Source organism: Pristiophorus japonicus, unplaced genomic scaffold, assembly GCF_044704955.1.
Source record: "Pristiophorus japonicus isolate sPriJap1 unplaced genomic scaffold, sPriJap1.hap1 HAP1_SCAFFOLD_1109, whole genome shotgun sequence".
Lineage (NCBI taxonomy): Eukaryota > Metazoa > Chordata > Chondrichthyes > Pristiophoridae > Pristiophorus > Pristiophorus japonicus.
This window is the reverse complement of record NW_027250766.1, coordinates 48964-61720: the sequence shown is the minus strand read 5'-3', so window position 1 is coordinate 61720 and position 12757 is coordinate 48964. Positions and strand designations below refer to the sequence as shown.

The 12757-nt window shown below is 41.7% G+C and overlaps 1 protein-coding gene across 1 annotated transcript in view; it reads right to left on the bottom strand.

The window, feature by feature from the left end:
• Window positions 1–10956, bottom strand: part of LOC139241564 (acetoacetyl-CoA synthetase-like) — a gene marked incomplete at its 3' end in the record, with an annotated part of 46304 nt that extends 35348 nt beyond the window's left edge. Inside the window, exons 1-2 of the mRNA XM_070870050.1 lie at window positions 10536–10956; window positions 6698–6801 (exon numbers count right to left, since the gene is read on the bottom strand). Of these exons, the coding sequence (XP_070726151.1) occupies window positions 6698–6801; window positions 10536–10665 (234 nt within the window). The remainder of the gene's footprint in view (window positions 1–6697; window positions 6802–10535) is intronic.
• Window positions 10957–12757: the final 1801 nt, after the last annotated feature.

Below are 12757 nucleotides of genomic sequence, written 5' to 3'. Positions count from 1 at the left end.
GTCAAATTGTTCCATTATAAAATCCTGTGTCCACATTTTTAATAGTAATTGCCTATGCAAACTTGTCACATTGGAATTAAACCCTCCCACCTTCGTAAGCTGCCATTGTAATGATTACATTACAACACTGACTACACTTCAAAAAGGTACTCGATTGGTTGCACAGTGCTCTGGGACGTCTTGATGTCATGAAAGGCACTATATAAATGCAAGTCTCTCTCTGTTTAAATAAATCTGGACATAAGAATTTACAATAATGAAAATATTAAAAAGGATATAATGTATTACTATAAAAAGAGGATTGAACTAAGTCTGCACATCCTGGACTAACTATCCCCCTGCCTCTAATTCTACTTCACCTGAAGACTACACTGGGTCTTCGCGTCCTGGGTAGTCAACTAGTATATTATTGGGAATTTTGCAGAGCTTGTTCACTGACAGTTGACACAATTTTGGTCACATTTTTGTATTGACATTTACTACTGTAAATTTCTAGGTTTATCTGATTCAACTTTGCCATGTCAACCATCAGGATGTAGTTGCAGACTCTGACCACGAAGGCGGCTCTGTGGATCAAATTCCAGTCATCTCTCTCCCAATGCTGTCGTCATCTTGTACATATATCAAAATTCATCAGCTGGCCTTGGGCAATACTACAGGCAATGTATTGCTAATAGTTTGATCATGACATTAGGAAGTCAACATTTTCTAACCCCTTAAGTGCACAAAGTAATTTTTTTTTTTTTTTTTTTAAATATAAAGTGCACCTTTAAAAACCTACCTAATCCTTCACAAAAACTTTTCAATACACAGTATTGAAGCCCCAAGTTGACTCTCGATTTAAAGAGTACCTTTATATATCCTGGAAATGTGGTGCTCCAACTTCCAGGATCATAAATATCTAACCATTGAAATTTAAATGGGATTGGTTATTCATTCATAAATTTAACTGCACAGCATTGTTTAAGGTTGAATTATTCCTCTCTACCCTGTATCAAACAAAATTTGCAACATTATATTGTAGTAATAAGCTTGGTACAGGGAACTGAACTGCAGTTGTGTTTTTTTAAAACCGCTTACATACTGTGACTAGATTTAAAGGAACCGCCACTAAATCATGATTAAACAATACTTTGTTTTTGTCACATCTCCTTACAAAAGCATTCAATTCTATGACAGCATCACAACATTCTGCAATTTTAAAACTGTAAGATCAGCCTCCACTTTTTTTTTATACCAATCAAGTGCACAAGTGGAAAGATGCGCGTATTCCACTTGCATAGAAAACCTCCATTGCACAACTGCAGAATAAACTGGACACTTGCATATTGCTTGACGCTTATATAAAAGTAACAAAAATGCCCCATCATCAGCCCCGTTTCAGTCAAAGCACATCTCTTCCCCAGTGTTGTTACTATCTCCAAATGGACAGTGGGACCCCAAGGGGCTGGGAAAGAACAGCAAGTCAAGTGTTTTAATTTGTATTTTTTTAAAGTTTCAATTAGATCAGTTAGTAGATTGAAATGCAAGTAACATTAATATAAAATTTGGAAGAGAAAACAAAGAATGGGAAGGGGATTGGACACACTAAAATGTTTTAATTTTAAACATTCTTTCACATCATGGGGCTAATATTAAAGATAAACAAAGAACTTGCATTTACATAGCGCCTTTCATCCCAAAGCACTTTATACTGGAAAGGTATTTCATTGGCTGTAGTCACTTTTGTAATGTAGGAAACACGGCAGCCAATTTACACACAGCTAGGTCTCACAAACAGCAATGAGATCATCTGTTTTAGCAATGTTGGTTGAGTGATATATTGGCCAGGACTCCTCTGCTCTTCTTTGAATAGTGCCATGGGATCTTTTACATCAACTTGAGGGGGCAGAAGGGGCCGCGGTTTAATCTCTCATCCAAAAGACGGCATCTCCGACAGTGCAGCTGCCTCTCAGTACTGCACTGGTGTGTCAGCCTAGATTATGTGTTCAAGTCTCTGGAGTGGGACTAGAACCTGAAACCCTCTGATTCAGAGGCGAGCATGCTACTTGATATCGGAGCAGCTTGGTGACTGTAATTAGTGTTTGGTTCAGTTTGCAAGCTGAAAGCAGGAATAAAGAAAATGATGACACCAGAAGGTCTAGAGTTGGGTCTCCCAGCAAACTATTGATTAAAAACAAACAGAGGTAAATTAATTTCTAAAGCACTGATTGCCATGTGCTGAAAGCTTCTGTTTCAACGTATCACATTCAAAAGTAACTGAAATCAATAAATTTACAATGTATGGAGAAGATGCAATATACAATTCTTCCTCGCATTTGGCCACAATACAATTAGATATACGCTTGTTAAGCTTCACCTATAAACTATATTATCCGTACAAATCTAAAATAGGAGTTCCGAAGACCATTTCAATTTTGCATTCATCTTGCTTATCTGATCCACCATTCGAAAATCAGCCTTCCAGGTTACGACACCACAATTCAATGGCCTAATTCAGCACTCAAACAACTCCATTAATCTTTGGTGTTCACAGCAGAGATGCAGTAACTGAGAGTAAACATAGCCGCCCTTCATAAGCTCCAAAGCAAACGTCCCAGAGAACCTCACCACTGACTTGCTGCACAGAGTTATGCTTGTGCCTCTTCTTCAGTTTGCATTGGAGCGGTCATTTTTATGTCACACTTCTCCTGAATTAGCACTTTGTTGCAAGATACTGTTTTGTGAATGGCCATTCTACCCTTAAAAGACTTATACTTTTAACTGCCTGTACAGGGGTGAAAGCATTCCACAAACAAGCCCCCATCCCAGGTCAGCTGCAGATATAAATATAGGGATAGGTAGTGTTCAATTCTGTAATATTTTTTTTTAAACTTTGTTAAGTAACCCTAGCCGAAGAGGAACCAGAAAAAACATAAGCATACATAAACTACCGAGCAGCTACCTCAGAGGTACTTGTAGAGGAAAAATTTGTAGTCACTACTGTTTGACGCACTAGGAATTTGACTACGTAAAAAAGCACCAAGCCATCATCCCAGCCAAAAGACCTATACAGCCCAGCCGGTGACATTTGACAGATTTACTCAATTGGAACACTTGCTCACTGCCAGGAGATAAGAACATAAAAAATAGGAGCAGAAGTAGGTCATTCGGCCCCTTGAGCCTGCTCCGCTCAATAAGATCATGGCTGATCTTCTACCTTAACGCCACTTTTTTGCAATATCCTCGTATCCCTTGATTCCCTTAATATCCAAAAATCTATCAATCTCTGTCTTGAATAACGACTGAGCCTCCATAGCCCTCTGGAGTAGAGAATTCTAAAGATTCATAAGCTCCAGAGTGAAGAAATTCCTCCTCATCAAAGTCCGAAATGGCCGCCTCTTATTCTGAGACTGTGACCCCCTGGTTCGAGACTCCCCAGCCAATGGAAACATCCTCTCTGCATCTACCCTGTCAAGCCCTATAAGAATGTTGTATGTTTCAATGAGATCACCTCTCATTCTTCCAAATTCTAGAGAATATAGGCCTAGTCTACTCAATCTCTCCTCATAGGACAATCTCCCCATCTCTAATCGTTCTGGTGAAGCTGCTTGCACATCCTCTATAGTAAGTATATCCTTCCTTAGGTAAGGAGACCAAAACTGTACAAAATACTCCAGTGTGGTCTCACCAGGGCCCTATATAATTGCAATATGTCTTTACTCTAATACTCAAATCCTCTTGTAATAAAGGCAACATACCATTTGCTTTCTTAATTGCTTACTGTACCTGCATGTTAACTTTCAGTGATTCGTGTACAAGAACACCCAGGTCCCTCTGAACACCAACATTTCCCAATCTCTCACCATTTAAAAAATATTCTGCTTTTCTATTTTTCCTATCAAAGTGGATAGCTTCACATTTCTCCACATTATATTCTATTTGTCGGAGATGCACCGAGAAATCCCCCTTTCTTTGATCAGTTTGCCCTTCCTGCCCTACAGATCCCAAGAAAACCTAGAAGGCTTCCATGAGAGGGGGAAAGAGGGAGAGAGATAGGGGTAGGAATATGCCACACATCTCAAACTAAAATAAGGACTCAAAAATGGGTCTCCAAAACATTTTAGTATGGAGTTTGGTGATCTGTCAATTTCTCTGCTGATCGGACAGTTTCCATGTTAACAAAGGCCAAAGGTTGATATAAAAAGTGTCCCCCTCTCCACCAAGAATCTAATCCACCCATTTCCTAGAATTGCCAACAGTAAAAATTAAATTCCACATCGAAATGTACACCACTTAATGACAAACCAAAAGTTTAACTTTTCCATGCTACATTACACATTACATTGAGTCGACATCACAGAAACAGGCCACACGGCCCAACTATGCAGCATTTATGCTCCACACGAGCCTCCTCTGAACCCTCTGCAACTAAACCTAACAGCATATGCTAGAAGTCTCAGCAGGTCAGGCAGTCAATGAGCATCGACCCAAAATGTTAACTCTGCTTCCTTTCCACAGATGCTGCCTGACCTGCTGAGATTTCCAGCATTTTCTGTTTTTATTCCAGATCACAGCATTCACAGTATTTTGCTTTTGTATTAGCATATCATTCTATTGCTTTATCTGATTATCTGGTCATTATCACATTGCTGTTTGCAGGAGCATACTGTGCACAAATTGGCTGCCACATTTTCTACATTACAACAGTGTCTACACTCAAGTACTTCACTGACTGTAAAGCGCTTTGGGATATCCTGAGGTCATGAAATGCGCTATACAAGTGCAAATCTTTCTTTCTTTGCTTTCTCCCTCATGTATTTACCTAGCTTCCCTTTAAATGCATCTATGTATTCGCCTCAACCACTGTGTGGGAGCGAGTTCCACATTCTTACCATTCTCTGGGTAAAGAAGTTTCTCTTGCATTCCCTATTGGATTTATTGGTGACTATCTTATAATGATCATCATCATCGGCAGTCCCTCGGAATCGAGGAAGACTTGCTTCCACTTTAAAAATATGAGTCCTTAGGTGGCTGAACAGTCCAATATGAGAACCACAGTTCCTGTCACAGGTTATCATTCTAGAAATTATATGCCTTATAATTAATTATGGCCTAAATTTTTATTTTATACACACACACACACATATATATATATATAAATAAATCCTTCTAAATATATAATATTTGACAAAGATGTTCTAAACATTCTACTTGCATTAATCAAATTCACAGCTAGTTTTTTGTAAAAATTTAAATCACGCTTAGCAAGGTGCAGTTCACATTTAGTAATCACATTTCTCATATACATATTTCAGTTAGAAAATAGCTGAGGTTGCATTAATATCAGGCATTGTAGATAACCATGGAATGAGGCTTTGTACCTACATTTGCCACATCCTGTGGTTGTGAACCATGCATTTATCCCATCAATGCTCAACCTCCTTGCTTTTGTAGAAGTGAATCAATACCCATTTTTTTACTGGAAGACTCGGCCAGATATCCACTAGGCCCAAGCAGCACATAGATTCACACACATTCACTCAACGCATATTAACAGGTCCCACATAGCTCAACATACTCGGATCAGCTGTTCACTGGCATTCACTAGCTAGCTTCGCAGCAAAGAAATCATAATTCACATGTGTGCAATAGAAAGCTGCAATTAAACCTCAAGAACTAATTTCTAAATTCACTCACCCAGTAATGTAGAATTCGATTTGTCCAATACCAATGTTAACCAAGCCTTGCCATTTTCCAGTAATACATTCCTTCCCTCCTTGAGGCATGCACTCTCTCACCAGCGATGAGGCTGTTCACTCAACTGCTTCCAAAATTGTACCCGTGCCATTCCAATCAGTTCCACATCAAATAAAATGAACTTGCCTCCGCGATCTTCACCTCTCTTTCGCTAGTAACTTCACTCAATATAGTGCTTCTCCAGACCACCCAGTGTAGGATTGGAAACTTGCATTTGCCTCAGGTTGCAACAATAGTCTAACTCTGAATTGCAGTGGTAAGACATCCCCTGTGTGAGTTAGTCATGCACCACTTTGATTTGGGAACACAGAATCTAACTCGGGTGTCATCTCAAGACAGGTTTAGAAACTGTTTAAAATGGTGTTAGACCCTTTGGGCAATAATCCATTACGTTCGATTATGCTGCTTGATTGCACTGATTCATGGGAGATTTTACACTCGGGCTGATGCAATTGAGTTTGCGCGGAAGCTTGGGCATAACTTCACCTTGGCCAATCAGGTACATCCCAAACACATTTTCCCCGACTACGCCCAGAGCAGAAAATCCAGGCCATAATGCACGGGAATATTCTTCTGGTGCCTAAAGTGCTTTTCATGGCCTGGAGCATTACTTGGATGTTGCCGGTGATAAATCAGACAATACAACCAGTCTTAGACTAGAAGTGCAATACAACCACAGAATTAGATTACTGTATCCCACTGTTCCCTGGACCAGGGAGCTTGCACATGCCACAATGGTGGCTTTGTACCAGCTACCTTAAACCCTCCCATTCAGCTTGGCTAACTTACATTCTTACTACTGCACCACACATGAGAAAATGCAGCCTGCCCAGTCCTCTTAATTGCAAAATACTTTTATCCGTTGGTACACTTTCCTTAATGCATTTATAAAGCATATTAAACAAAAAACACCAGAACTAGCCCATTGACTTAAAATGGCCAAAAGATTTCACCTTACCTCATTGTAATGATGAGAGTAAACCAACCCACTAAATTTCCAAAATTCTGCCCAAAACTCCGGGTAGTTCTCCACCGACCATTGATACAATTCATTATAAGTGGCTGTGAAAACAAAGAGTGTTTCAGCTTTGAATATGGATTTATTTTATGAATCCACCTGTTTGGTCTTAACTGCTTGATAGAAATTACAGGGTGGGGGAGAGGCATGAGGGAAGAAAAATACATTGCCTGGTCATCTTTTAATGACCAGATACCAAAAGGCAGCAATGCCTTCAATCATTTAAATGTATGAGGTGACTGGGTAGAAACCATAACGGTCGCAAAACGCCATCCTACTGTGATTTTGTTCATTGTGTTTTAGCTCGATATTAATGGAAGACTTTTAATTTTCAATTACTAAAGCCAATGTGACTTTCAGAAATACAATCGTCTGACTTTATTCTGAAGACACAGTGTTTGGTAAATGAATATCTTTATGGATTTTTTTTTTCCAAGAAACATATCGTCAATGTGCCCATGGTCATTAGTCCGATGCAAACACTCAACTTGCCATTGATTTTATTTTGCAACTTCTAGGTAACAAGTTTAAATCACTGTAGAAGGCTTGGCAATTCACAGGTTAGCAAAGCAAAGTATTTCACCGATTCATTCCAGATCAGATTTTTTTTCAATGTAATTTGCATTAACTTGGTATGCCATGCATTTTAAAACGGAACTTTTAAAGCAGGAAGTCCGATGTTAACAAAAATAAATAAATTAAAATACAAAGCAAATGATATGCAGTTTCAGATTAATGACCTGGTTAATTGCTCCAAATACACAATTCCATTCTGACAAATATTATTGGGGCAAAAGCAAAATACTGCAGATGCTGGAAATTTGAAATAAAAAAGAAAATGTTGGAAATACTCAGCAGGTCAGGCAGCATCTGTGGAGATGTTAAAATTTCAGGTCAGTTATCTTTCGTCAGAACTGAAAAAAGTTAGAGATACAACAGTTTTTAAGCCAGTGCAGAGGCAGGGAAGGAAGGAAGAGGATAGAACAAAAGGGAAGTTCTGTGATACAGTGGATTAGTGGGGAACTGCTTAGGAACCAACTACTTGCATTTATATACACCTGTGGTACCTTTAATGTAGAAACGGTCCCAAGCATTTTACAGAGAAGAAAGCAATGGCCATGGGCCATGGAAGGGGTGGACTGTTAGGAGAACTATCCAAACACTTGGTCAAAAACATGGTCTCTATAAAAGGTCTTTAAATGCAAAGCGAGCTGGATCTTCCCAAGAATAGGACCAAGATGGTCAAAAGCAGTATCACCAAAGTTACAGCTGGGAATATAAAGCAGACGAATCAGAGGACTAAAAGGGACACAAGGCAGGATGAGGTAGGGAGCTTGGCAATGGAAGGACTTGAGGAGGAGGTCAACGATTTCAAATGTGATGCATTAAGAAACATGGAGCCACTGTAGGTCATTAAGAGGGAGGGCGAGGGGTTGGTGGGGGGGATGGAGAGGGGTGGGGTGGTGGGGGGGGGATGATGAGGCGAGGGATGGTGGGCGAGGGAGGGAGGGATGGTCGTGGGGGTGTGGAGGAAAAACTGAACTTAGCGCTGATGAAGACGTGGGCAGTGGGATTTTGACAGAAATGGGGCTCAGGCAGAATTCGGGGCCAGGTGGCTAGTGAGGAGCAGCGCTGGACATAGAAACATAGAAAATAGGTGCAGGAGTAGGCCATTCGGCCCTTCGAGCCTGCACCGCCATTCAATGAGTTCATGACTGAACATGCAACTTCAGTACCCCATTCCTGCTTTCTCGCCATACCCCTTGATCCCCCTAGTAGTAAGGAATACATCTAACTCCTTTTTGAATATATTTAGTGAATTGGCCTCAACAACTTTCTGTGGTAGAGAATTCCACAGGTTCACCACTCTCTGGGTGAAGAGGTTTCTCCTCATCTCAGACCTAAATGGCTTACCCCTTATCCTTAGACTGTGACCTTGGTTCTGTACTTCCCCAACATTGGGAACATTCTTCCTGCATCTAACCTGTCTAAACCAGTCAGACTTCTAAACATTTCTATGAGATCCCCAGTGAATACAAGCCCAGTTGATCCAGTCTTTCTTGATATGTCAGTCCCGCCATCCCGGGAATTAGCCTGGTGAACCTTCGCTGCATTCCCTCAATAGCAAGAATGTCCTTCCTCAAGTTAGGAGACCAAAACTATACACAATACTACAGGTGTGGCCTCACCAAGGCCCTGTACAACTGTAGTAACACCTCCCTGCCCCTGTACTCAAATCCCCTTGCTATGAAGGTCAACATGCCATTTGCTTTCTTAACTGCCTGTTGTACCTGCATGCCAACCTTCAATGACTGATGTACCATGACACCCAGGTCTCGGTGCACCTCCCCTTTTCCTAATCTGTCACCATTCAGATAACAGTCTGTCTCTTTGTTTTTACCACCAAAGTGGATAACCTCACATTTATCCACATTATACTTCATCTGCCATGCATTTGCCCACTCATCTAACCTATCCAAGTCACTCTGCAGCCTCATAGCATTCTCCTCGCAGCTCACACTGCCACCCAACTTAGTGTCATCCGCAAATTTGGAGATATTACATTTAATCCCCTCATCTAAATCATTAATGTACAATGTAAACAGCTGGGGCCCAGCACAGAACCTTGCAGTACCCCATTAGTCATTGCCTGCCATTCTGAAAAGTACCCATTTACTCCTACTCTTTGCTTCCTGTCTGACAACCAGTTCTCAATCCACATCAGCACACTACCCCCAATCCCATGTGCTTTAACTTTGCACATTAATCTCTTGTGTGGGACCTTGTCGAAAGCCTTCTGAAAGTCTAAATACACCACATCAACTGGTTCTCCCTTGTCCACTCTACTGGAAACATCCTCAAAAAATTCCAGAAGATTTGTCAAGCATGATTTCCCCCTTTCACAAATCCATGCTGACTTGGACCTATCATGTCACCTCTTTCCAAATGCACTGCTATGACATCCTTAATAATTGATTCCATCATTTTACTCACTACTGATGTCAGGCTGACCGGTCTATGATTCCCTGTTTTCTCTCTCCCTCCTTTTTTAAAAAGTGGGGTTACATTGGCTACCCTCCACTCCAGAGGAACTGATCCAGAGTCTATGGAATGTTGGAAAATGACTGTCAATGCATCTGCTATTTCCAAGGCCGCCTCCTTAAGTACTCTGGGATGCAGTCCATCAGGCCCTGAGGATTTATCGGCCTTCAATCCCATCAATTTCCCCAACACAATTTCCCGACTAATAAGGATTTCCCTCAGTTCCTCCTTCTTACTAGACTCTCTGACCCCTTTTATATCCTTAGTGAATACCGAGCCAAAGTACTTGTTCAATTGGTCTGCCATTTCTTTGTTCCCCGTTATGACTTCCCCTGATTCTGACTGCAGGGGACCTACGTTTGTCTTTACTAACCTTTATCTCTTTACACATCTATAGAAGCTTTTGCAATCCATTTTAATGTTCTCCGCAAGCTTCCTCTCGTACTCTATTTTCCCTTCCCTAATCAAACCCTTTGTCCTCTTCTGCTGAGTTCTAAATTTCCCCCAGTCCCCGTGGGGGTTCGCTGCTATTTCTCGCCAATTTGTATGCCACTTCCTTGGCTTTAATACTGTCCCTGATTTCCCTTGATAGCCAGTGGCAGTGCAGGCTCGAAGGGCCGAATGGCCTACTCCTGCACCTATTTTCTATGTTTCTATGTTTCCCTTTTTTATTTTTACGCCAGACAGGGATGTACAATTGTTGCAATGCCGCCAGTGACAGTTGCCAGACACCTACCTAGTTGTAAGCCGAACTTGTGATTGACCAGGCTCCTGAAGCGGTCCATGCGCGTGTTCCTCTTGGAGTCGGGGTACCACATCACCTTGGACTGGACGATCTCCTCGTACACCGGCTCTTCCTTCGACATCGTGGGCGCTGCTTTCGTGTTGGCGCCGGGTGCGTTCACGGTGTGATTCGGCACTTCCGCAAGTTTTTGCACTTGTCTGTCCGCTGGGCTGGGTCAATGGGCGCAGTATCTCCGCAAGCTGCAGCGTGTGGCTCCGCTTGGGATGCAGACAGGGAGTGGGGAGATTTCTTGGGCGCCTACACTGACACTGAGCGTTCCTCCCTCCCCACTCCGCCTTTGCCTGCCTCCCCGGCCGCCTGGCAGCAGCAGCCCACCCGCATGTTCCGCTCCGATTGGCCGCGCTGCCTCAAGTCACTATATCGCCCGAGGAAAGAACGTGGAGGCGCGACCAACCGGCCAATCGCCGAGCAGAACGCCTACTGGGCGCTGGACCAATCAATGCTCGGCGCCCGCACGGCTCTGCCCAATTATAATCCAGCGCAGTAACAGTTGATTGGGAGCTGCAACCTATCAGCGAAAAGAAAGGTGTATCAGTTATGACAGGGACACGTAGCACATCCCAATACCATGGTGGGCTGAAGCTAAGGAACCTGAGTGAAGGCTTTACTCAAATCTCCTTATAAGCAAGCTGTCAGAATCCAAAGAAACAATGTGTTTACATTGGATTTTTTTCTCCCTTTTAATAGTAGCTCAGGCTGTTTTGTCGTGGGTTTGTAAACACAATCTCACTGCAAACAGAATTTATTTCACAACAAATTAATTACACAACAACTTGTATTTACACCGTGTCTTTAACATAGTGAAACGTCCCAAGGCGCTTCACAGGGGTATTATGAGACGACAAAATTTGACACCAAGCCGCATAAGGAGACATTAGGGCAGGTGACCAAAAGCTTTGTCAAAGAGGTAGGTTTTAAGGAGTGTCGTGAAGGAGGAAAGAGAGGCAGAGAGGATGGCGAGGTTTAGGGAGAGAATTCTAGAGCTTAGGGCCTAGGCAACAGAAGGCACGGCCACCAATGGTTGAGCGATTATAATTAGGGATGCTCAAGAGGGCAGAATTAATACTTGGCTGTAAGTGAGAGCCAGCAATAGGTTTTTTTTTAATTCTCCTTCAGTAACTCAGATTTCTAATGTCCAAAATGTACATATTTAGGCATCAGTGGGTAGCACACTCGCCTCTGAATCAGAAGGTTGTGGGTTCAAGTCCCACTCCAGGGATTTGAGCACATAAATCTAGGCTTACACTCCAGTGCAGTGCTGAGGGAGTGCTGCACTGTCGGAGTGCCATCTTTCGGATCAGACATTAAAACCAAGGCCCCGTTTGCTCTCTCAGGCAGACGTAAAAGATCTCACAGCACTATTTCGAAGAAGAGCAAAGGAGTTATCCCTGGTGTCCTGGCCAATGTTAATCCCTCAACATAACAAAAACAGATTATCTGGTCATTATCATATTGCTGTTTGTGGAAGCTTGTTGTGTGCAAATTGGCTGCTGCATTTCCCACATTACAACAGTGACTACACTTCAAAAAGTATTTCATTGGCTATAAAGCACTTTGAGACGTCCGGTGTTTGTGAAAGGTGCTATATAAATGCAAGTCTTTCTATTCACAAATCACAATAATTACATGCTTCCATTACATTCAGAGAGTTGGATGATGGGGAGAAATAGTGTTTTCTTTCTTCATCCAATTCTAGTTCCATTTTTTATGCATTTTGAAGCAAGCTAATTATCTCACCTGTATTTTGTTGGCAATTAGAAAAGTACAGGGGAGTTACCGCTGGTGTCCTGGCCAATATTTATCTCTCAATCAACCTCACTAAAACAGATTATCTAGTCATTATCACAATGTTGTTTATGGGAGCTTGCTGTGCACAAATTGGCTGCTGTGTTTCTTATGTTACAACGGTGACTATACTTCAAAAGTAATTAGTTGGCTGTAAAGCACTTTGGGACATTCTAAGGTTGTGAAAGGCACTATATAAATGCAAATCTTTCCTTTTATCAATAATGATGTTGGACTAAGAGACAAGCAGGCATACAGAAAGACACAACTTTCCTCAATCTAATTTGATTCCTTTTTTTAAAACACAAGTTGAGTGTTGAAAGCAAACAAGACCTTTTTGACAGAAATAGAATCGTAGAAATTTACAG